At 46.1% G+C, this 25,884-nt stretch overlaps 1 protein-coding gene and 1 long non-coding RNA gene across 2 annotated transcripts in view; one reads left to right on the top strand and one right to left on the bottom strand.

The window, feature by feature from the left end:
• The first annotated feature begins 141 nt into the window (after positions 1 to 141).
• On the top strand, positions 142 to 4,680 carry LOC120599361 (uncharacterized). Its single transcript, XR_005651873.1, has 2 exons — positions 142 to 499; positions 760 to 4,680. It is a non-coding gene; the product is annotated as an uncharacterized LOC120599361 (long non-coding RNA).
• A 1,109-nt stretch (positions 4,681 to 5,789) lies between these two features.
• IREB2 (iron responsive element binding protein 2) overlaps positions 5,790 to 25,884 on the bottom strand; it is a 33,020-nt gene continuing 12,925 nt past the window's right edge. The window contains exons 5-22 of the mRNA XM_039858337.1: positions 25,370 to 25,585; positions 22,986 to 23,055; positions 22,325 to 22,508; positions 21,414 to 21,553; positions 19,267 to 19,438; positions 17,424 to 17,524; positions 15,349 to 15,465; positions 14,173 to 14,332; positions 13,319 to 13,454; positions 12,076 to 12,160; positions 11,595 to 11,751; positions 11,148 to 11,272; positions 9,708 to 9,812; positions 9,468 to 9,610; positions 8,318 to 8,465; positions 8,104 to 8,226; positions 6,888 to 7,073; positions 5,790 to 6,195 (exon numbers count right to left, since the gene is read on the bottom strand). Of these exons, the coding sequence (XP_039714271.1) occupies positions 6,085 to 6,195; positions 6,888 to 7,073; positions 8,104 to 8,226; positions 8,318 to 8,465; positions 9,468 to 9,610; positions 9,708 to 9,812; positions 11,148 to 11,272; positions 11,595 to 11,751; positions 12,076 to 12,160; positions 13,319 to 13,454; positions 14,173 to 14,332; positions 15,349 to 15,465; positions 17,424 to 17,524; positions 19,267 to 19,438; positions 21,414 to 21,553; positions 22,325 to 22,508; positions 22,986 to 23,055; positions 25,370 to 25,585 (2,479 nt within the window). The 3' untranslated portion in view covers positions 5,790 to 6,084. The remainder of the gene's footprint in view (positions 6,196 to 6,887; positions 7,074 to 8,103; positions 8,227 to 8,317; positions 8,466 to 9,467; positions 9,611 to 9,707; positions 9,813 to 11,147; positions 11,273 to 11,594; positions 11,752 to 12,075; positions 12,161 to 13,318; positions 13,455 to 14,172; positions 14,333 to 15,348; positions 15,466 to 17,423; positions 17,525 to 19,266; positions 19,439 to 21,413; positions 21,554 to 22,324; positions 22,509 to 22,985; positions 23,056 to 25,369; positions 25,586 to 25,884) is intronic.

Genomic DNA, 25,884 nt, shown 5'->3' with positions numbered 1-25,884 from the left:
GGCTGAGAACGGAAATTCCGAGATCTGGCCCCGCCTTCCCTCGGTGCTCACCCAGTCAGAACCCGGCTTCCCCGCCACAAGAACTGGGCTCCTTGCTTCTGATTGGCTCTTCGAGGTTCCGCACCGCCCCCTCGGGGAAGCAGCCCTGTAGCAGGCTTCCGACTCTTGAGTGGCACCTCGCAGTCCGCCCGGTCCACGTAGGAGACTTCCGGGACTGTTTCTCTTAAGATTTCAGGGGTTTGGGCACAGCTCGCGTCCTTTTTCTCTGTCCTTGCTCTCCTTCCTTTCCTGCTGGCAGCACGCGTCCCCGCGACCGCCTTCGCAAGCGCGGCCCGGGGCGGACTGGAACCCATCCGGCCCCTGGAACAGCACAGTTCGGATCGGAGGTCCCGGGAGTCGGGCTGGCTGCGTTCTGCACGGGACCGAGCACCCAGGATGCTGGAGGATAGGATTCGAGATGGTCTTACGTACCAAACAGGCCTGCGCGCTCCTAGTGCTGGTGAGGGACTGAGCTCAGGGGGCAGAGCGCGTCTTCACTCAGCTTCCAGTTTACGCTCTTGCCACAGCACCCAGCGTTCTACTCTTCCCGAGCCACTGCATTCAATGATGATGTCAAGGGAGCGGGGAGGTTTCCCGGGGCAGGGGTGACCACAGTATAGGTCTGGTGTGACACTGGTTCACTTACACTGAGCAAGAATGCTGGCATTTGGGTCTGAACCTTTATTCAGCTAGTGGAATCTGCGGATTCTCTCCCTGCAGGACAGTGCAGATACATGGATTTTCAGGAAGCTACTTGGGAACCCAGGTGTCACGGCCACAGTAGGTGGGTGACCCTCATCGTTTCAAGGGCACTCGGCTGTGACAGACAGCGCGATGCACGTCTGCAGCCAGCAGGACGTCTCCGATAGGTCAGAGCACTCCGTCTTCTGAGGATACAGCAGGCTCGGGTTATCTACTGTCGCCTTGGTTTTGACTTGGACGTTTCCCAAACCTCTACTGTGGGGTGGCCCCTTCTCCCTTTAGATTTGGTTCTTATTTCCTTCACTTCTAATCTCGGAGGAGCAGGCTGACTTTTTACAGCCCCAAGGCGACATTCTTACCCGTCTCATCCCTTTAGGTTGTGTAAGGGCCAACTTTGATTGGGATTTTCCGTAACCAGAATCTGACTCCTACTGGCCCAGTTGAGCCCCTCGGCCCGCCATTCCCTCGGGCAGCTCTTGAACGCGTTCCACCTCCTCACTATTCCGCCTATTGCAGTTTTCCCCCCTCCTCTTCTCGGGATGACGGAATGGGAGTGAAGTTTGAATCTGGAAATCGGGGTGAGAATTGAAGACAGGGGTTCCAGACCCACCCCTGCCTCCTTTGGCTTGCCTCTTTCCACTTACTGCGCCCTCCTTAGAAATACTGCGTTTTGCATCTTGCCCTTTTCACTCTAAAGGAGCATATCTTTGCCCTTTAAGAACATCTTCACGCAGAAATCCTATGTGCCTTTTTAAGTATGTCTTTGAGATACACTGCGCAGTCATATTACTGGATCGAAGACAATCTAAGGTTTGAACAATACTGGATCGAACATTTCTAAGGTTCTTAACACTTGCTAAGTCATGTTTTTCCTCAATAACTCCGATCCTGGATATCGTGATGAAAAACCTCCACCAGTCCGGTGGACAGAAGTGTCATGTCATTGTCACATTAACAATTCTTTTCTTCCTCACCTGGCCACTGGGACAGTTAAGTAGTAGGTCGTAAAGAGTTCAGAAATCGACTGGAATGAAGGAAAATGAAATTTGCAGAGTGATTTTGTATTATAAAGTGTCTTAAAAAATGTAATAGCCTGGTGGTTTTATATGTCCTTTAACTAGATAGTGCAGGTTGTTTAAAATGCTCAAAATTCAGTGCCAACATCATGTGGACACAAAATTCACAGTGACAACACAATTGTCATTCTACAAGCAAATATGTGGGGATTACATATATACATCTGCTTTTGCAAGGGATGGGTCCCACATTCAAAATATACTAAATACAAACTTTATAATCTAATATCTCGGGGAAACTTATCCGTCACCCACTCACATCAAATCAAAATGAGCGGAAGCTAAACGAATTTATAATTAAAAAGCAAAAGTGGCATCAAGTGAAAATGGTAAGCCAACAAAATTCAATAGTGGTAACGCACTAAGTTTCCTCCCAAACTCTGATATTCAAATAATCGGCACGTGTCTGTGATGGTATTAGCCATGGTAATGTTGACAAACTTCTTAGAATACTGAATTGGATCCTTAGAAACTTAATAATGTATCAGTTGGGGCTGATGAATGCCAGATTTTAATAAACGTTCCTCACCCATTTAGGTTGCCATTAAGAGTGGAATAATGGAAAGGGAGGTGGGCAGCTGACCTTGTTTACAAAACATGATCTGAGGGTGGGGGCCCGCGGTCCCGGCTTCCAGCTCTGGATGACGCTTCACGGAAACACTGAGGAATGGCCAGTGGAGGAGGTGGCAACATCAGCCAACGTTCTGAAGCACACAGGCTCAGGAAAACGTAGCACCTCCATCCTACATCGAGAAAAGGCCATTTCTTCCTGTAATACACGGCTTACAGCTCGAGACCTCGATTCGGTCCTCAATGTCCACTTTAATAAGTCACCTCCACGACGAAAGATCTACGGTATGAAGGTTATGTGCAGTGTAGCTGTGGGGGGTCCAAGTATGTATTTCATGTGTAGTTGTGCCGAAGTGCTTTATGAGGTGTAGACAAATCGGGGAGAACCAGAACGAGCAGGTATAAGCTCCCAGGAGACAGACTCCAGCTCGAAATGAAGTCTGTGTTTCTGTTCAGACTGCAGTGACGGCAGGGGCCGCCCCGCACAGGATAGGCTGCCCAGTTAGATGTCATTTGTGCACGGATCCTGCTTTGGGTGAGAGAGTATACTGTCTTTCAACCCTAAGACGTGATCCCATGAATGTCAGACCTGTTGGAACGACACTGGAATCGAGTTCAACTTTACTTGCTCCGTCGGGGCTAACCCTCTTCCAAACTGCTATCTGGCTTTTCGCTCTCACCGGCCCTGGAATAGAAAGGAACGTCTTGTCCCCAGATGCCAGGATGGCAACCGTGGCCCGCATTTTGGCCGTCACGTCGGGAACAACTAAAGTCCGAAAACTCAGATAACACGTTTGAAATTTCGGGATGCCATCCTCTCTCTTGAGTTATGGTGCTTATTTCTAATGACCACAAAATATTTTACATTGAGTCAAATGTGATAATACAATTTTCTTTATTAAAAATAATTTACAGCATCAATAACATATGCACAATTGTCATCGACTGGACTTTGCCTCCAATATATTTCTATACAATACTTAACATTACTGAACTTAAAACTGTTACACTGTTTTGTTGGCTTTAAATAACTGACAACGATCTGGAGTTACTTAAGTCAGAGACACGGTTTCGTAGCCACGTTGTGTGTTGAGTTGATAGAAGCCTAAGTCCATCTCCTTCCCCTTTATTTCTCCAAACCAAAACAAGAGTCAACACCCAGTGTCAGAACCTTCTCCCCAAACAGTGAGGGAAAAGAAAGGCGTCTTTTAATTCGACCACGGAAAAATGTCAGTCCAATCGTTTCTCCCCATCCTGTCACTCATCACCGAGGAGGCGATGCACACAACACTGTCAGCAAAAATGCAAATGACTAGGACTCTGATTTTGGTCTTAGCTATACTTCCCCTCCGCCGCCTTTAATACCACTGAAGTTTGATCACCCGTGAAAACTTAGCAATCTGGCTAAAGGGATTCTGATGCCTCTCATTCACGTCACCTTGGACATCTGGAGATAGAACAGGAAAGAATGACAATGGTCATCCTGGGAACTTGTTAGTTATACTAATGGCGATTCAGTGGTCGGATGACATTTTCCCTGATATCGTTTATTGGAGCAACAAAACCCAGAGAACGAAACACAGAAACGCTACGTAGCATAATGTGCTTGAAGGTGACAACGCTGATTTTCTTCTCTTATGTAACCATTATACTTCCTTTCCACGGTATCTGTTTTTTAAACATAAAATGACCCAGATGTAGTTAACGAAGGAGATAAGTAAAACAATAGAAACCAACAGACGCCACGTTTTCGCAAACACACTATTTGGCTAGAGGCAGAAGTATAAGGTACACTGGGACATACATTCGCAATTCTCCTCCCCGACGGATAATCATGCTTCTCGAGATTTTTGGTTCATTGAATATAAGCAAGAGATTAAGGAAACCTCGATCCCTTCCTCACACACAGGATCCGTTTGTACTATCACCGGACGAGGTGGACTGGAAGTTTAAGTGCTTCATTCACAGCTGGCTAGCTTTATCATCTTCGACTCCCGGATCAGCTGTTTCTGGCGATGCCCAGGCCTCTGCCCACAGGCTGCATGTTAGAGTACGTTTAAAAATAATATAGGTGCCACCCCGAACGTGGAATTATCATTTCTTCAAAGCATGTCACAGATACTTAACATTCAAGTTAACTTCTCAATCCCTAACTCATGTTTTCATGTAAATTAAAAATACATGCACCGACAGACACACGGTACACCAAAAATCAAGAACACGATGATCTGAAAGTACCACAGAAAATATTTATAAAAAAATTTAAATAAAAAAGGGAAACTGTTTTGTCACACTCCAGCCCATCTAATTGTCTAACATATTATCTGCTGAATATTTTCAAAACATTGTGTGATTGATTACGTGCAAAAGTCTCAGTGGTCTTTACCCACTGGTTTGATAGTTGCAGCATTTTAGCTTAAAACAAATAATTTACTCCGTGCAGTGTTGAACCAACTCTGAATTGCAGTAAACCAGGTCACTTGATGATCTTCGTGTGAAAACAAAACTCACTGCACTCGACCTTCTGCCTACTAAGTTTAATTTCTTCATTTAAAAAAGGGGGCTTAGGACTTTCTGGAATCGGTTAGCCAATCTTCTTTTTAAAAGTCGCCAAACTTCTTGCGGACAGAGCACGTGAGGTGGTAACGGACATGCATCTATCTACGGTGCTCAGCCACAACTTAAATGTTTTACGCCGATGGTCAACTTCAGCTAAAACGAAAACATAAAGCCATTCATAGAATCGTGCGCCCCAAGTAAAACAATGATTCAAACGACAGAAAAATCAATCTAAATAACTAAGAAATAACCAACACTTTAAAATGCTCAGGGTTGAGCAACCATGTAATTTAGGGGGGGTCATTTCCAATCTAGGGGAAATCATTTTAGTGTTTAATGATTAAATAAAGTTCTCTTCGGTAACTCTAAATGAGTGGGATTTTGGTTAATGACATCTAAAATTGGGTTACAGGAAGTTACACTACCGTGTAAATTGAGTGAAATCATCTAATCCGATTAAGATGCCGTAGCTAATGTGTGGTGCTGTCAGCCGCCCTCTGCCACCGCCCGTGCTGACGGGGAGGAGACCTTGCCGACTGCACAGTGTGACTGCGCCTGGGGCAGCTTCCACCCCCTGCGGCCAGACGGAGACAGAGGGCAACCCCGGCTCGTGGCGCAGACGGACAATGCCGACTGTCCCCGGCACAGTTCCGAAAAGGAACCGATGTACCTGGAAGTCCACTTATAAATCAGAGTCCGACTACCACGATCTCAGAATCTGATCTGGCTCCTTGTATTTTAATCTCCTACTTAAACCAACAAACAGCAGTATACAGTGTTATGGGTGCAAAACTAAACAAACAACTTCGGGAAGGTTATTCATATAAGAATCTTCAACACAAGTTCAACTTCCGCCTTTATTTACAAAATGGTCTGATAAAATATCCCCTCATAGGTCTCTTCCATAACACGCTTCACACGCTGATTTTAGCAATGTTAATAGCACCATTCGTATATTATTTAAAATCAAGAAGATTTCATTTCTGTCTCTATGTTGATTCACCAGCATTTACATCCATGGATGAGATCAGTGAGCATCCGGAACTGTCTGTGGCTCCATGGCGAGGTTTCCTGGGTCCGGCACAAAAGGCTTTGTGTGCAGTGACCAATTAGGAACGGTGTCCGTGGCGAGCAGATACTATGAGAATTTTCGTGCCACAAAGTTTAATAATCCTCCATGTTTGTACAACGTTACTTCCACGTCATTTTCAAACGAAGCGATCACGCTGAATACTTTTCCAGTGCTTGTCTTTAAACAAACAGAAACATCTCACGTGAGTGCTAATATCTTTGGTCAGTGTCCCTTGGCAGTTAGTACCATCTGTCTTCCCGGTCAGCGATTATACCCGCCACATACTCTGTGTGCAAAACATTTCTCCTGCTTGAAAACCACCTGAGATACCTAACCATGGGCTCTGTAGTTAAGTAGAAAAACAGGTGTTTTCACGCCTAATTCTAAACGATAAATATCATATCAAGTAGTTCGGGTTGACTCATTAACTGGGGAAGCTACACTCACTACTCGAAGTCAGCTTTACATGAAATACTCGTTGCATTTAACATCTGCTACTCTCTTCCTTTTTTCTTAATTGTAAAGTCTGTGTTACTCTAACCCTGAATGCTCAACTCTGCCTGCTCCCGGGGGAGGAGCCTACGCCCGCATGAAAAAGCAAAGCAGAACAGAACGAGCTGACGGCCGGGAAAGGACAGCTGGACACGCACGCCTGGAGTCCACACGTCTTCTTTGTTCTGGACTGCGTGTCCAGTGCGTCTGACTTTTCCTCAAGAGAACTGTATTAACGGGAAACAGAGCCGTCTTCGACCACGGCTCACGTTCACTGACCGACCCTAGCATCCAATTGACAGTCCTTGCTTTTCTTCGCCTGACAACCATCTCTCTGAGCACACTGCACACAATCGCACAGGAGAATTTAGAGATACCTTGATATTGAGCGTAACTCCAGGGGAGAGCTCTTCAGGAAACGCTAAAGAAAACGTTTCTCGGCCGGACAGGCCCAGGGACCCCGTGCTTTGTCCCGGGAGGAACTGGAGCGGGGCCACGCCCATCCCAATCAGGTGATCCTTGTGAATTTTTTCGTAACTTTCAGCCAAAACAGCTTTCACACCCTGTAACAAAATCACATTTTACTTCCTCTGATCATCTCTGAAAGTTGCTTTACTGAGCATTTTAAAGGAAAGAAAAAATCTCCTTTTGGCCGTCCTGTAAAAACTCAGCCTAACGCTCCACACCGAAACCCGCGCTGCCTCAGGTCCCAGAAGCCTCCCGGGGAGTCTGTGCACTCGGAGCGGCCCCCTGTGAACGGGCGGCTGCTCGGCCCTCCAACGGGCCCAGGAGGGTTCCCGACTGGTCACCAACACCCCTCTCGAAACGCCACTAAAGTAGAAAAATAGAGAAGCTACGAGCCCGCAGCAGCAAAGGGAAGAGGAGACAAGTAACTGACGCAGCAGGCAACACCGACACCAGAGAAACAGATCCGAGCGCGACGGCAAGCAGCTCTGCGGCCATGCGCGAGAAGGACCTGCGAAGGCTGGAGACTCGAAGGCGAGGTCCTCGGAGCCCCGGAGAGCTGGGCGGGGGTTCCTAGCAGCGGCAAGGTCCCCGCTCGGCCCCGCTCCAGGAGATGGAGTTTGCTCTCCGGACAAAGTAAGCTAGAGAGACTCCAGACCCGTGCTTCCCAACTTCAAACAGAAAAATTTATTGTCCCCCAAGTTACTGTCCTGCCAGGCACCGCCGCCAACTATTTGGGGCGGGGCGGGGGGAGTAAAATCTGGCCCACTACGTCTTCAGTCTGTTAACCGTGATGGAGCAAATCGGAGAAAATTACATGAAAACGGGTAAGTACAATTACCGAGAGTACAAACTATTATTATAAAGCGTTAGCTTAAGACAGAATCTCCCTTCCCTCTACCACGACTTCTTCAAATAAGACTGATGTTAAGTCTCATCAGATTCAGAGTATTAACGCAACTAGATGAGTACGAAATATACAAGATCACTTGAAAAAACCCGCAAATACTGTAAGACCCAAAGAAGCATAAAAACTCCAAATGAGCAAAATAAACTTCGCTAGAACATTACTGATAAAGAAAATACTTAAAGCTGATGTTTAAGAAAATAACATTTAAGAAGCGATACCAGCAAATACGGTCCTTTGGCAGCCCAGTCTCTTGAATTTCCTGAACCGTATTTCTTTCCTGCTAAAATGATCAGTGGGATACCTTCTTTCTGGTACAGCTCTGCAGCCTCAAATACATCTAGCTGTACACGGAAACAAACACAAAAATCTTTAATATGAATTTTGATGAGGTTAGCAATCGCCTTTGTATACGTGCTTTGTATGCGTCCTTACCGTCTGTCCTGATGGAAAGTGAATTGTTTTGGGAGCTGGTTTTCCAATAAACTTATTAAAAAGCTTGACATTTGCAAAAGTGCCTCTCGTCATCACGGCATCATTACCTCTCCGGGCTCCGTAAGAGTTGAATTCGCGAGGGGTAAGGCTAGAAGAGTTACAAAAGTCAGCTTTCATTTCAGCTAGGAAATAACCACACGCTGTTCGGCTGTAAAACTTACACAAAAACACTTTTTTATTACGGGAAATTGCAAGCACGTACAAAGGTAGAGAAAACGGAACGGTGAATACCCATGCACCTATCACTAAATTACGCGAATCAACTCATGGGCTGTTTCTTCTATAATCACCCCCATTAGATTATTCTGAAGCCAACTCAGATGTCATATTTCAACTATACGTATTTCAGCATGTTTTTCTAAATGATATGGACTCCTAAAAAACATCTCAGTAACAAAAAAGCAAAACAACACAAAAAAGAAATCACGATTTCTTCGCATTGGACAGCCAGTTAACAGCCGAGCGCCCCTCACCTTCCCCATGCCTTGTTTTGTCGTCGTTCAAATCGGGGTCCGAACATGGCCCGTAAATCATTTGGTTGATCGAGTCTCTTTTAGTCTCTATGTTCCTTCCCTCTCCCTTTCTGTCCCCTCTTGTACTTTGTCACCTACTTTTTTGTCTCTAGGCTGTACTGACTGCACCTCCATGGCATCACTTCACGTGCCATTCTGTCCCCTGTACTCTTATGAACCAGACATCACATCTACTGGCTGGAGAAGATCTGTCTCTGACTGGGCACCGACCAGGCCTGGCCTCGTGCATGCAGCCCTTACAGCCCGCAAAGCACACGTCTAAATGCTGTGCTCCAACAGCTGGGGTGGGGGCGGCTGGAACCAATCACCAGGCTTTATTATTTGGTTGGTCAGACTAAGCTGACTTTTCAACAAAGTAGCACTAAAAAAAGGAAATTCCTGTTTCCAATCACTGGTTTATTTTATTTAGCCTGCAAGGGCTTGACCTCAAATAGCAATTTCAAGTTTTGAAGTTCTAAGGAACGGCAGGTACAACAGGTACCCCAGGCAGACACTGCAACAGTGTGTACCCGCTGGATAAAGGAGCCTCTCAGACACCCGGGACCGGACGCACGTACCCTCTATTTGTCAGGTACTTGGCAGCAGCGCTGCTTCTGGCGATGCTTCCTGCAGGCGATATGTGGTCTGTCGTGACACAGTCCCCCAGATGTAACAACACGTGGGCGTTCTCGATGGGCTGGAGTGCAGCGGGCTCTTTGGTCTAAAAGGTGAGAAGAAGCTGAAGGCATTTAACTCTTCGAGACCTTTTTTAACTTCATAACCACCTTTCAAAGATGAAGCAGTGAAACAGTACTTACAAGCTTGTCGAAAAATGAAGGGCACCTGATGTAAGTGGACTTTAAGTCCCACGGAAACAAAACTGAGTCTGGGGCTTCTAAGCAACTCCACCGTTTATTCCCCATCTGTCAATATGGTTTCGGTTGGGAACCAAAAGAGAGAGAAAATGGAGTCAGAAGAGGCTCATGAAGACAGGCGCTTAGGTCAGAATGAGACAAGGCCCGGCCACGCAGAAGGATCTACAGGCTCCTGAAGGCCGAGGAAGCGTGCTCTGGGGCACGCTGCCAACCTTCAGAACACGGCGATGGAGGAAGACCTCGGCTCTGCTCAGTGCATCTGTCCATGCGGATTAGTGCGACCTTCACACTGTGCTCATTCAGACCTCGCCGCTACCCAGCAGCCACGGCCACCACCACGGCACCTCCCGTCTGCACCCGACCACAGCTGTTCATCCTGCCTCCCCTCTGACCCGACCCTCTGTCCAAGGCAGAGCAGCCCCTTAGATGAGGATTCCCTCTGCCCAACACCTTCCGAGGGCTCCCACCTCACCTCACCCAGAGTAGGAGACCACACCCGCACAAGGGCCCAAGATCCCACGTGAACTCGACCCCCACCGCTCCCTGTGTACCCTCTGCTGTAGCCACAGGCCCTCATTAGGGTCCCTCCGAACACCCTGACACTGCTCCCTCCACCTGGAAAGCCCTGCTCCTTGTCTAGAGAGGCAGCTAACTCATTCGCCTTCTTCAAAATTTTACTCAAATGCCCTGTTTTCAACCATCCCATATAAAACTGCGATTTACCCCCCATATCTCTTTACCTTGGTCTATGTCTGCATGGCAATATCACTTCTGAACACATTATATAATTTACCTAATTATTTGGTGTACTATTCACTGTCTGCCTCTTCCCATGAAAAGTGTTTTGGTCATCGATACATGCCAAAAACATAGTGGGTACTCAATAAATACCTACTAAGTGAATAAATACTTTTTCTGCCCCACAGTCCCTGTTCTTGAAGTGTGACTACATATGTGCTCACATGTGCGCAAAGCATCTCTGGAAGACGCTTAAGACACCGACATCGTCGGCCGCCTTTGATGGGGAGCAGATGGGGGAGAGCGCGTGCGGGGCAGCGGGTGGGGAGACTTCACCGTCCGGTCCGTCTCTTTTAAATTCTGAACCATTTGAATGTGACAAACAAGGGCAGCTTCTATGAAACGAGCTCACATTCAGAGAGAAATGTTTGCCATACGTTTCCAGTATGTAATAAAATCAATTCTAACACTCTAAGTTAGTCTCTTAGCTATTAGATTCCAGACTCAAAATAACTAAGAACTCCGTATTCAAATAATGTAATTAAAAAATAATGTAATTTAAATTTTTATTCTACTCAAAAAGCAAGATGCATGATATAAACACGGACGCTATTAAACTACTGAAAAAACAAGTGAGATTCTGACCTCTATCTTCTCTTTTAACGCTTTAAACATGGATAATATAACATGTTCTTCTTCTATCTGATGAACTTCTTCTCGACTAGGCCAAATATCATGCAGGTAAATATTCTTGCCAGCAGGGTCAGTACCTGGTTAAAAAATTTTTAATGAGATTTGGTATAAAAAAATAATTCTCCCTCGAGATGTTCACATCTCTTCAAAGACAACACAGAAACCAGGTAAATGACTCAATTATTCAACGACAGAGTCCTTCAGGCTTAGCGGCTGGAAGAACTAATTACGTGCGCATTTTATATTCTTCCGATCAACAGAGACATTAATAACTATGCGTTACGGCCAGACTTTCTGAAATAACTCAGAGCGGCTGGTATAAGAAGCATCTACAATGCAGCAAGTGTGGAAGTGTGTGCTGGCACACATGTGTGCACACGTGTGCAAAGGAAAAGGTACCTAGAGGCTCCGTCTGGAAGTCAATGTTCACGGTGCCTGCTATGGCGTAAGCCACCACTAAGGGCGGGGAGGCAAGATAATTGGCACGAACACAATCACAAAGACGACCTTCAAAGTTTTTGTTTCCAGATAAAACTCCACAAGTAACCAAATCACCCTGAAAAAAACCACACAAATATAGTCAATTCGAGACATGTACGACGATCGTACACAAGCAACCTCAAACGTTCTCTTTTAAGGCAAGAAACATCCCCGTTATTAGGTACAGAACTGTCAATCGTGTAAATACGCTGAAGCAGTTCCTTACATTATTACGGAATTACTTCAAAAATCTAAAAATTACTTAAATTATTTTATGATCAATGGGTTACTCTTCCCAATGGGTGCAAGAACAGCAGAAAAATATATATTTTCTACAATTTCATAGTAAACTATAGTTACGAAATCCCGCGTGGCTGTCGTGCTGATGCACGCAATTTACCTGTTTGATGGCATTCAGAACTGCTTCTGATAAGGGAGCTGTATTTCCCACACACGTCGAACAGCCATAGCCAACTATTTCGAATCTGCATTTCAGAAAAGAAGTGTGATTGGACAGAGCATCTCAACAGGGATAAATAAGGCCAAGTCTCATCTTTTGCTCCTAGTCCCGCGGTGAGGTTAACTGAAGAGCACGCTCACGGCCACGGTTAAGCTTCGTCAGCGCGTGCGCTCACGGCTCAGGGCGCTGGAGGCCGATGCTCCGTGCTGCTGGGCCGCGCGCAAACCTGTGATGAGCCTGGACGCGCAGGCAGCTCCCTACTGAGCTTTGAGGCTAACGACGCCTGGCACAGAAGCTATCACACCACGGGAAAACTGCTCGAGTGTCCCGAGCTGGAAATATAACACGACCACTCAAAAGCAATGATGCTGGACTTCCGTCCACAGGGCTTCATTTAAACTGAAGAGTGTCAAGAGCACTGGCTACCGCCCAACTGGAGGCCCCAAGGGGCACTGCGGCCGGGTGCTCTTAGGGGTGAATCTTTCACTTCTCAACCAATTAAAGCAACCAAAGTCCCTGACAAAAATTCCAAGATGACAGAACTAAAAAATTAAATGTATAATCCTCAAAACTACTTTCAGCTGTTCTTCTAAACCCTCCCCCCGCAAAAACCAAAATTTATCAGGCTTGCAAAAGAATTAATGATTTATGTAAGACGGTACGTTCCAAAATACTCACTGAAAACATAATTAGCTTCAATTACCTGAGAACGTGAGAAACGTAAGTTAATTTCTCCAGAGTTCAGGGACCACTTAACCTATGCTTCACAGAACTAATAACCTCATAAAAACTCAATTAAGGAAGTTAGCTCAGTTAAAAGTACAACCTGAAAGAGTCCATCCTTTTCTGAAAGCTGACTACGAAACTCATGGACAGTTCACGCTGCCTGGTACCAGCCCTTATACTGTCGGTCACCGTTACCTCGTTTTCCTCGTCCGTCCCATCTTTCCATCCTGGAGCTAGAGATTGCGCCTACTTCTCTGTACCCAACACATGCTGCCTTGTACACCAGATGTGCCCAGTAACGTCTGCTGAGTGATAAGGCCTCAGAAACGGTATAGGGAGGGCAAGGCGACGAGTAGATGCAGGCATGTGTTTTCTACCGTCTTTGTATACGAAACGTCTGAACAAGCAGCTTCAATCCCTGATACCAGAATCAATATGAGTAGCGACCGTCACTTACCCGAGCCTACTGAGATACGGTAACACGCCACTGGAACTGAGGTAATGCGTAACCATGCCACTGCCTGGAGATAAACTTGTTCTGATGTAAGGCTTGACACGCAGACCAGCTTCGACAGCTTTTTTAGCCAAAAGGCCTGCACAGTGAACAAACAGTGATGCTTTCTGGCGGTGTCCTTCCCGCCCATCGAAGGGGGAAGAACTCATTTATGCAACAGGATGATCTCCATTCATTTAGGGTAAAAGTCCAATCAGGAATTTACTCTATCTTGTCCACTTTATACTATTGATTTGTTTCATTTAAAACAAAAAAACGTAGTAGATATGCTAATCTTCACGTTGTAAATTACTAAGGTACAGCCTAATAGTATCATGCACACAAATGGAAAAATAAAAAGGAAATAAGAGATATTAACGGAACCATTTTAAATGCCATAATTGTAATAAACTAACAGTGCTTAAGTACTTCAAACTACTACCAATTGCTCCACACACACACAACCGATCGCACTGACGATCCCTGTCAGCTTTAACCTTCTTCGTACTCTCGTGGAATCCAGCTCTGCTACGGTAAACTCCTACCCCACTGTCAAGAGATCCGCTAATTAACTGCCCTTCCGAATGACAGAAGCAGCGGACACAACCTAAACCTAAAAGACACGTAAGTAATAAGAAAATCAAAACTGACAGCGTAAATCAAACAGCCTTCTTCAGACCTGAGTTGTCTCAGAAAGCCCTCGCTGTCAAACATACGCACTGACACTCATGCAGAATCTAAGAAACAGAGAGTGAATCTAACAGAGAAGTAAAGGTAACCTAGGAAAGGGTGACGCATGGCCTTGCGCCACCACCCACCTGCGGCGAGCATGACCGATGGGTTGCAGTTATTGGTGCAACTGGTGACGGCGGCGATGACCACGGACCCGTGGGAGAGCTGATAGTCTCTTCCTTCATAATGAAGGGAGACGGCGTCATCTTGCTTCTCGGCTGCAATTTGGAAGCCTCTGAATCCGACCTACGCAAATGCAAACGTGCACATAAAGACATACTGAATCCTTTCTTCATCCGCTCCACGGAACCCAGCACGGCTATGGTACGCTCGGCACTGCTACGGGCACGTGTAGGAAAAAACAAGTGGCAGGTCCTTGATGTCTGGGTAAAGTTCTGACCATTTGTGAGAGATGCTGAAGGCCCGTGACGCTCAGCAGCTGTGATCCAGCTGGAACGCGAACGCGAACAGGCAGAGGGGCATCTGCGGTGTCCCTAAGCTTCAACCTGCTGACGGCCCAGTCCGACTACACAGGGTCTCCCCTGACCCCATGCTTCTCTGTCCGTTCCTGCTTACAGGAATGCTCAAGACATAGCACAAACTTTTTCTTTGTTAAAAATGGCCTTGAAGATTTGCTCCAAATGATCCCGTGTGTGTGTGTGTGTGTGTGTGTAAAAGATGACGCAAAACTGGCTAGGTGGTTAACTGTCGAAGCGAAGTACACAGTTCACAAAACTGTTTTATTCCTGTACGAGTATAACATTTTCCGCAATAAAAAAATTAAGATATCGTAAAAACAAAAGCTCTGAATAAAAAAGCCAGCTCTTGGTTCTCAGAATAGAGAAGGTGGAAGGCCCGAAGCCTTGATTCCTTCTCGCCTGGTAGTCGCAGGAGCCCAGAGCAGTGCTGTCCACCGGACCCTGTGTGGTGACGTCAACAACGACACTCTGCTGTCCAGGACAGGAGCCAGAGTCGTCCCATGTCGCTATTTATCACCTGAGATGAGGATGTCGTGACTAAAAAACCAGATTTTTAACTTTCATTTTAATTAATTTAAATTCTGATTTAGATAGATACAATCGGTTCTGATCCTTAGACTTGGGAAGAAGCTCATCGAATGACCCGCTTGCCCTTCAGACAGAAGAAGGGGGCCGCCGGTGTGCGCCGTGACACAGACAAGACAGCAGCACACCGTGCTGACGGGCCACCTTCTGGTTTTTCCCTCCTCAGTGCACAAGTGTGCCGACCAAGAGGTAACCCACCTTTTCATTCAAGCAAGCTCGGAAATCATTTTTCATATCCGTCACAGCGACTCTATCTTGCGGCCTTTTTGGACCACTGACCGATGGAACTATCGAATTCAGATTAATCTGGATCACCTGGGACATGAGAGCGACGGGGAAGAAGAGGGATTAGGGCTCGTTGGGACAGATTCCAGCACGAACACTCCTTTCAGGAGCAGAATGAGTTTGTTTGTATTTGTTTGAATGCAACTCGTTTTCATGGTGAGATACACCCCCAGAAATAAAGATTTAAAAACCCCATGTAACTTCGGAAACATATGAAAATTTGCTAAAAGACTAGCAGATGAGTATGCTAAGTAGCTCACCACCAGCTGAGCAGTCTATATAAATTACTTTATTCCCCAACTGTTCTCTTCCCACAGATAAACACTGTCTTGACAGACGCCCGAGACAAGCAGAGGCACACGCCAGCTACGGACTGACTGCCCCCGGGGACTGACTGCTTCCCATCCGCCCCTCTGTGCCTGCCCGGCACGCTGGACGGCACACTGGACGGAGGGCTGAGGAAACCTTCCTTCCTTCTCGCGTGCCTGTCACGTCTGGTCAGCAGAGGGTGCTGGCGGGACACTGCGGGAGGGTTTGCTATTCCTGGCTCCAGTGTCCAGGCTCCTGCAGACGTGCTTTTCACTCCTCGGTGTTAAAAATCACGTCCTGTACAAATCTCATCTCCCCACTAGGTTCCTGCTCATTTCTTCCCACGCCTACCACTTCTCTTCCTGCGTTTTACCGGGGTCAAGTCAGTCCAAACTCTCTCGCTCTGGCTCTCGCCAGGACTGAAGGGGCCCTGCTCCCGACGGACCCGGACTGCAGCCCTGCTTCTCTGCTACGCTCGCGTCACGAAGCCAGGCCATCTGTCCTGGCCATTAGGTATGTGGTTAATGAATTCCTCTTGAAGTCAACACCCAGATGGATTTCAGTTTTATTTCTTAATCTGGTCGAGATTTTCATAGGCAAATTTATTCTAGTTTATTATACCACCCACACTTTCCATTCAATTTTTTTATCCTTTCCCTCTAGGTCTTATTTGTTTTAATGGAGACAAAGCAGTAGATTCAATAAACAGAACTGAAAGAGACCAGAAAATGATCAGAGAAGTTAAAAAGATTTGCCCAAAGTGTCGCACAAATTCAAATCCTGTGGGTTTTATACTGGCCTTCAGTAGACCTGTGTACACTCATGTGTTCGTCTAACATGTTTGCTGTCTACCACGGGCCAGGCACTGCTCTAGCAGCTGGGGAGACAGTGCCAAACAAAACCAAGTTCTGCCCTCATGGGGCTTACTTGTTTTCCGGTGGGGGAAAAGACAAGGCAAACGGGTCGGGTACGGATACGTGCTATCAAAAACACATAAAGCTGGGTGAGAAAACATATTTCTCAGCAAAAGCTTAACAGGTAACCAGACCTATGATAAAACCAAGCTGTTTAAGATCCTTAACACACTCCTAGAAAGTGAATTATATGAAAATTAAGCCTTTCGTCAATGTGAATTCTATGTACTTAAATATAAATAAAAGTTCCAAAAGACAAGAACTATTTGCTTAGATTGTCAATTATCTTTAACTTTCAAGACCACGTAACCATGTATCTCTTTCATTTTTATAAAATGTATAAGGTACTCTTATGATAAAGTAGAAAAAGTTACAATGATCAATTAATTATGTTTTAAATACTAAAAATTTAGACTTGATAAAATGTTGTAAAATTCCCTGTAACAGAAATCTATGTAAACTGAATGAATAAAATCAAAGCCCAGTCACAGATATTTATTAAATAATATCACTGACTGAGACACTCACCATGTGCCCAAAACTGTCCTAATAAATTTGCATTTAATCTCTAAAGAATCCTATTCTAAAAAAAAGAATCCTACGAGGTAGAGAATACCTTCGTATTTCAGAGAGGAGGAAACCGAGGCAGAAAGGATAAACAAACTGCCCACGGTCATACAGCTAATAAAGCTCAGAGCTGGATTCCAGCCCCCGCGGTCAGGCTCCAGAATTTCCACCCACGCTGGGCGGTGACTCTGCACGTACCTGGGAGTATTCAGGTTCTCCCGAATCATTCTGGTCGTCTCGAAACAATTTCACAGCTTTAAGGTATGTTTCTACTGACTCGAGTTTGGCTTTGTCAAAACCTGAAAAGATGACGAACAAGAAAATCCAGTAAGGAGCTGTGAAATCTTCTGGGTGCTGAACTTCGACGATGAGCAAGAAATAAATATTACGAATTACGAAGTACTCATAATCGATTTCTTTACAAATTAGGGCTTGACAGTATTCTCAAAGAATAGTAAAAATTTTACCCTTCATGAAAAATCCTACTTTATAAACTGCAGAGCAGCCCCATCTGTAAGTCATTCCATCACTGACGAGATCAGAAATACTGAGCCAGTTCTACAAAACTCACAAAAAATACTGTTTGCAAAAGAAAAACGAGTAAGAAAACTGAACGTAATAAATTACTACCCCCAACGAAGGTAAGTTCATTACTTACCCTAAACAACAAGCGACATTAATGTAATTTAATAGAATGGAAGATTAAAGTAAATGAAGGTAGAAGTGATTTCACAGAGCACAGATCTAACGAGATCTTCAAGAAACTGAAAGGATTTAGAAGTTAACAGTCAGTTTCCAACGTCACACTTGGGTAGTTATCTGTACATCTGATGACAAGTAAATGACTGTGGCAGGTTGTATTTTCCAGCAATTGCTGCCGTGAAGCTCACTCTAAGCCGCATGTGCCTCCTACAACGTGAAGTGACAGTCCTACGCTCACTCCCCTGAACCTGAGCAAGGTGACTTCCGGCTGGTGGGGTGCGCTCTCTCTCAGGTCAGTTACACGGAGAAACCACGCATGGGTGTCCAGGCTGACAGCCCAGCTGAGTCCCCAGCTGACAGCTGGCACTCACTGCCAGGCAAGAGAGTGCAGCTGGCCCCCCGAGACCACGCGGCAGACACAGCTGTCCCAGCTGTGCCCTCTGTGAATTACTGACCACTGAAACCATGTGGCAGTAAATGGTGACTGCTGTTTTAAGCCACTAAGTTTTGGGATAATTTGTTATACAATAATAGATCATTAATATCTTAACTCATTTTAATATGCAAATATTAAACGTCTCTAACGATTTTTGTCTTGAATGTTCTACCAACCTAAATTCCGTTAGAGGACTGTCCCCTCTAAGGTCTAATGACCAGGCGTCCACTTTACCATCTGATTTATGAACTTACAATAATCTGCCCCAAACTGAAGAATACTAGAATTCATTCCCAAAATACACACCTCTGACTAGGGCAATGATCTCTTAAAAACGAGAAAGTACACCAAATAAAAAAAGAGATCCTGCTTTTAACTGGGGCCTTCCGAACCAACAACACGTCTGGTTTTGCAGGCGCGTGGTTTTAAATTAAACAGTCAGCACAGGAGCGGCCGAAGCTCCCAGCTACTCAGGCTGCAGAGAAGATCTGGAACCTGTCACCCTGGGCGGCTCTTCACAAAAGGCTGTGCCCCTTGTCCTTCGGAGGGAGCCTGGTTCTCAGGCTCTCCTGTCTGGACGCGGCGGGGAGACTGGAGAACACGCCTGAGCCTGCCTCCAGCCCCTAACCCCAGGCGGGGCAGAGGCACCCGTCCCCGCGGGAAACGCGGGGCGGGATCGGCGGTCTGAACGACCCCTTAAACTGCTGGAATGAGTCACGGGGGCCTGTGGTCTGAGGACAGGACGCTCTTTAAAGTCCTTGATGCAGTTTATTTGAAAGCCACTGTTTCAAAATAAGATAACCATTTGAGTACTAAGTAACGAGGCAGTGGTCTATCCTAAAACGTTTCACAGACGCACTGGAAAAATCATATGCTTACCTTAATGATCTCATGTTCTCTTACCTGTATGTTCTAAATGTTTTAATGTCACATTGTCGACAGGGAAAAAGCTGAGGGTAGCACCGTATTCCGGACACATGTTTGCTATCGTCGTTCGATCCACTATAGATAACTGTGAAACTCCACTTCCAAAAAACTCAACGAACTTCCCAGCCACTCCTACTTGCCTGAGGTGCTGTAGAAAAGGATACACAGAAAGACGCGAAATTAGCAGGAAGACTGGCATCGAGTTGCTGAAAACTATACGATCTAATTTTTTAACCGATACTAGTGAAAGTGAAGAAAAGAGGTCCTCTGGTTTTCCAAGAATTTTAAGGTAAACAGTGAACAGAAGAGAGGTTCAGTGTCGCCGTCAGGGCAGAAAGGGCTGGGAAGCTCAGAGTGTCTGCGATGCGCGCTGTGACGTTTCTGAAGTCAGGGACGGTCCAGACGCAACGGTGTCTGTTAGCTGGCGGCCCTTTCTATTTCCTGGGTCGTAAAATAACGGCACTTTTAACCACGGATGGCATCTCCGATTTAATGAAACGCTAATACACCGATCAAACTGCGCATTTAAATAAAAAATCATACACTGGTTAAGAAAATTCTTCTAATTCCAACTACTGGTCCCAATGTTTACAGCAACCTCAATTACAGGTAAATTCCATTTTCATAGGATTTAACATGTGGCTTCAAGCTCGATTCCTCCTAACATCATTTTTCTTAGTTACCACCAAGTGACCAGAACAGCCGCTCGCCTTTTAACTGTACCATGGTCTCAGATCGGTGCGGGGAGGGGGTGCGGGGAGGGAGCGCGGGGAGGTAACTTACAACGAGCGACCTTCCGCGCGTGCGCAGTACTAACCCCGCGCGGCAGGGGTGCTCTGGCCCGCTTAGCGCAGGGTCTCCTTACAGATATGCGACCTCGGGCCCAAGGAAAGGCGTCTCCCTACAGCCACGGGTGTGTTTTTAAGGGTGAGCAATATAGCTCAGAGGTACCAAGCTGCGGCTTTCACCAAAGTAATGAGGTGCCGCAATGTATATTTTGAAAAAAACGTGATTAATCCAACAAAGATCATGAATAGAACAGGACATCAAATATAGTACCCCATAAATGTATGCATAGTATATTTAACTTTTGTATCGATAAGTCAAAATGTCAAAAATTGACATGTAATATTATTTTAAAAACATAGCCGGAGGGGTCTGACAGGCAGCATCAATTTTCAGGAGATCTGAAGGAGAGAATTGATTTCTCTGAACACATAATGGGACGTCCTTTCCCCTGAGGAACGACACTGCGAATCTCAATTTAACTTCTTGCCCTTTTGGTCCCGTACGTCGCGTCAATCATTTTGTAAGATGTCAAATGGCCTCACAATCAGGGAAGACGGGTCGATAGCACGCGCCGAGGCGGAGGCCTCCAGGTGACAAGCTGTGATGCCGAGGCCCTGGGAGGCACAGAGGGGGCCTCGTGGAACGGCCCCCAGGCTCACGTGACGTAACCATTAAGAGGCAGTTAGTCAGTGAACCCCGGGAATCTGGGGGAGGGAGCGGTCACAAATGGTTGTGCACTACGAACTCCTAGAATACTTGTGCTGGACACGCGCAGTCCGTATTTTAAAAACTCCGAGGGAGACACTCTGAAGGCGTATGAGAGCAGCCAGCAGATGAATCTGACGCTGCTGCGCTGCTACAGCCCGCGGTCTGCAAAGCAATCGTTTCCAGAAGGCAAACGACTCAGTTAAGTGGTAAAGGAAATAAGGCTTTTCCTAAAGATAATTTCCTAAACTCACGTAGCCAGCCAGCAACGCAGCAGGGCGAGGCAGAGGTCGCGAGAGCTGCTGCCGGGGACAGACGCTGGGTCCCCGCTTTCCACTGGGTCACCCTCTGGCCCCACGTTGAGCTGCTCAGTGTCACGGTGTCTGTTCTCTTGGAACCAAAATGGGGCCAGGAACAACAGAGCCAATCTCACAGGCTGGTAATGAGGACTGAGTTAACGTGCCCAATGAGCAATGACAGGACAAACTGTCTAGGACTCAGCAGTACACGGTCGTGTATTTGCGATGACACAGCTAAGAATGTGACAGAGCTGAGGCGGCTCACAGAGGACCCTCTACTTACTTAAACACAGTACCACGAGGCTCCGCAGCGGCACGACGTCCACGTACCTTTGTAACGCCGAGGACAACATCTATGGACGTAACAAAAGGGTTTGAGGAGCCAGTTAACTCGCATCCGACCACCTCCGGTAAGGTGAGGGAAACGGGCAGGCCCAGCATAACTGCTTCTGTTTCGATGCCCCCGACGCCTGCGGAGAGAAAGACAGGCACGTGAGCCAGTGCGCGTCCGGGCCACCGGAGTGCTCTCTGGGACACGCGGGTGCCGCACGAGCTCGCCCGACACGGTGCTGCTGCGGACTCCGGCCACGCCTGCGGGCACGGAATCCAAGTCGTCTCAGAAGAATGACTCCGCTCGCGTGGCTGCAACAGCGGATTTTTACCTTCGCGTTAAATTCAGTAAACGTTTAGTATTCACTACGGTAAGTACTGGACTATGCTCGACACTCGTCACGGATAGAACCCAGTCCCTGTCATCCTCAAGGATTTCAGTCTAAGGGCAAAGACAAAAGGTCAATCATCATCATATACCCTATCAAAGAGTAAACGGCTTCTGCCAGAGGGAACGGCTTGCGCAAAGCCACGACGTGTAAGAGCACAGCCCACACAGTAAATAAATGACTGGTCTTCAAGACATGTGTGGGCCAAAGGCCAAACGGGCACCAGTCGTGAAGGGCTTTGTTCAATAAAATGCAGAGCAAATAAGCCTCATAAAAGAGGCCAGAAGCCACTGAAAGACTTTAAACAGCGGAGTCACCGCATCGCCTTCACGGACGTCGCCAGCACCACGGCAGCCACGCCCCACGGCAGTGCCACGCTGGCACCGTGCACACCGCACGCGCTCTGACACCACTGTCCACGAACGCCGAGTTAAGACTGACTTTTGCTGCTGCTATTCCGGATGAGGCGATAAAGACCCCTTCGGTAACGCCCCTGACCCCGGCACCCGGTCGTCGACTCACCCCAGCCCAAGATCCCCAGGCCGTTCACCATGGTCACGTGGGAGTCCGTGCCAACGACACTGTCGGGGAAGAGGACGCCCTTCTCTTCACAAACCACCCGCAACAAGTACTCCAGGTTCACTTGATGAGCCGTCCCGGTTCCGGGGGGGATCACAGCCACGTTCTTAAACACCTTCGAACTCCACTGCATCGTGTGCGCATGGAAGAAATCCAAGCGTTAGTGCACTGTACAAATCTGCGCTCACCATCCAGATACAATTATTGACACGAAAACTATTTTACCAGTGTTCAATATGGTCGAGGTTTATGGTACATGCTTAAAAACAAATGTGCGGACGCTGAACCTAAACAGTCATTTTGGAGATTGTTACAACAAAATTAAGCCAAAGAAAAAGGTTACATTAGTCCCCATGAGTGGAAGTTTCCAACTGCGTCCCCAGGAGTCCCAAGGATGGACGAGGGGAGGCCCGCCCAGCTGCCTTGAACTAGACCTTGCTTTTATCTTTCCTGACACACTGGTGCTTGCGGTACAATTTTATGTAGGGAAACAAAAGGGCTTTACTGCCATGAAGTGTTTAAAGTTTTCTTGTCTAAAGATATGAAAAAAGTACCTAATAATATTTTTATAAATTTCAATATAAAAATTCCCTCCAGATCATACCTTGAAAAATTGAAGCCTCTCTCGATTTCTGCCAAATTCTACTTCTTGGTTTTTTAACACTGTTTCAGGTCTAAAAGGAAGAAGAGCTGGCGTTAAACGTGTGTATTACAGAAAAGACCGGCCTTGGTTCCAAGTCTTCGTTCTTACACACACGCACACACACACGCACACACGCGCTATTTAAATTCTTAGAACGGCAGTTTACTAGATCTCTCGGAATCCGTTCTTTTCTTTTGGACAGGGAGTCCTGCTCTGCATAGTGCACCGGGGGCCACCGCGAGGATGTCTTACTAAGTGGGTGTGTTAAGACCGTGTCCACACTAGTGTCCCAAACGGCACTCAGCACGCATCACAAGGAGCTTTGGCTACATAGTACAAATTCACACGGTACGCTCTGTCGGATTTCGTACAAGAAAGAAAGAGGGCAGCGCCTAACTCAACAATCCCCGTGCACACTCCCCCTGCTCGGACCTCGTGCCAGGGAGCCAGGAGAGGCAAAGGCAAATTTGGCACACAGTATAAAAAGGGCTTTTGGCCAAAATCTTGTATTCCTCTCACCCAAAATGGAAGGGTCTACCGTATCTGTAAGTAACAAGTTTACTTTACACGAGTTATAAGTATATTCATGAATTATAAGTATATTCACGAGTTACTTAAACTAAGGGATAAAAACAATTCCCCTCCAAACAGTAACCATAGTTTCATTTTTAGGAAGCTATTTTTATCTAATGGAAATTTTTAAAAATTACTAACCGTTTTAAGTTGTTTATTTTACTTTCCAGCTGGTGATTAAGTGCTGACTAGAACATCGATACAACTTAAATTATACATGTCCTCAAGGGTCCAGATAATTAGATTGCTTAACTGTCAACATTTCTCAAGCAAAGGTCACTTTAATAATTCATCGCTAAGCAATCATCTGAAGCCACAGTGCGTCTCTGCGAGCTGCTTCTCGGGCCCTCGGGGAGCACAGCTCTCCAGGGCCACTCCCCCCACTCCATGTCCCCACAGCACGTGTGGCCATAAAGCATCACACACACTTTTATCACCTCATAACCCAACTTCAAAGTAGGCAGTAATTTCAAGGGCCAAATTGTACGCTCTCGACTTTCTACCCCTGGCTTCTTGAGTCCGTAATTAATAACACTTCACTGACGCGTTACAGCGCACAAGAGTTTTTATTTTCACACAGCCAGGACCTACAATATAACCTATGCACTACTTTGTTATTTAGAGTCAAAATTGAGGGGAAATGTTCTACTAAATTAAATTTTTAGAAAAAAAATATACCATCTTAGCACTTCATACACTGCCAGTTATAAAAAGACAACCATGAAAATCAATGATTTTTCACTCAATAAATCCTCCTTTTCAGGAAATAATTCTGTATAAGGGATGTGATCTCCAAAGTCGACATGCCCCCCACAACCAGGACAACTAGTATCAGGGATAAGAAATGATTACATAGAACTGTCTAAATTAGATGGCAAGGGACCCACGGATTATACAGAATTCTTAGGAAGAACACGTGAGGTCACTGTAACCTGAGGTTTTGTAGAAATGGAGCCAAAAACTTGTAGAACTAGACGGAACTCAAAAAATAGTTTAGGGACAAATGAATTAATGTATTATTTGGCACTCAGGATGAAACGTGTGTGGATACTATTCTTAGCTATTCTAAATTTTAAATGTGTTAAATGCTAACTTTAAAAAGTTTTAAGTCATTTTATAGTCAATTAATCATGGAACAAACAACATAATCCTGAAAAACAAGACTTTGGAAACTTTATAACATAGAAAAATCCAAGTCACAGAACTTTTTCTTATTTTGAAAAATGACCTATCGGGGAATTTAACGAACTCCTAAGAAGAGGATTCTCTTCTAGGCTGGTTCACTACTTTCCAGGGTACCAGATAGGCAGTCACTTATCTAAAAAGGCTCGCTCATTAAGGTTGTAACGTAGGATAATGATGGTATTTTTAATGTAGAATTCTTAATGCAATATAAAATAAGAAATCTAGGAGGAGGATAAAGTTAGAAATATAAATAGGGAATCCAGAAAAGAAATAGGAATGGTAATGAGCACATGAATAGTCCAAATTCACAGTTTAAGATGTGGCACCATTTTCCTGCCTACATCAGTCACAAAAATTATATTTACAGAAAAATCTGAAGGTTTTCTTCCTCAGGAACAGGAACAGATGCCGGTATCAGAGACTACCATGGCAATAACTGCTTCTGTGGGGACAACGGGAGCTCCGTGTCCATCCCTAATGCAGCACAGTGAGTATGACGGCGATGTAACAGGAGTGGGGGTGGCGGCACACACGCGATGCCCCTCACTGAAAGATACCCTGGCCCTGAGAAAGAGAAAGTCCCGTACTCAGGCACTGGCTGCAGATGGAAAGGGCAGAGCGCGGGCGTGTTCTCGATCTGCGACGGGGCCCGCCCCGGGCCGCGGCCCTCTCCGGAGGTGCAGGACCCGCGACAGGCGGTCTGGCCTCTGCAGGGGAGCTTCCGCGGCTGCGCCTTCAGTGGGGAGAGCCTGGCTGCCCTCTGCACGTCGCCGCCTCCGGGATTTGGAGCATTCTGTATTGCACTATCGTTCCACAAGAGGAGACAAAACCAGTTAACAGTGACGGAGACGCAGCTCTCCAAAATCGCACACTAGCGATGCCATCTGCAAGTGACTGAATGTTGTTCCCAGGGCTCCAAAGCCATCAGACCACCAAAACCCAGACACAGGCCATTTAAATTGATGGAGGTGAAAACAATTCTGAGTGCCAATAAAATCGTTTCCATATACTTCCGTAACGACGTAAATAATTTTCAGCAAGTACCCAAGTAGATTTTTTTCATCTAACGATTTTTTCATCTAATGACCGTGATAAATTGCAA

The sequence above is a fragment of the Pteropus medius genome, unplaced genomic scaffold, assembly GCF_902729225.1.
Source record: "Pteropus medius unplaced genomic scaffold, Ma_sr-lr_union100, whole genome shotgun sequence".
In the NCBI taxonomy this organism is placed as follows: Eukaryota; Metazoa; Chordata; class Mammalia; order Chiroptera; family Pteropodidae; genus Pteropus; species Pteropus medius.
Note: the sequence above shows the minus strand (reverse complement) of the source record. Positions and strands in the feature narration are given on the sequence as shown.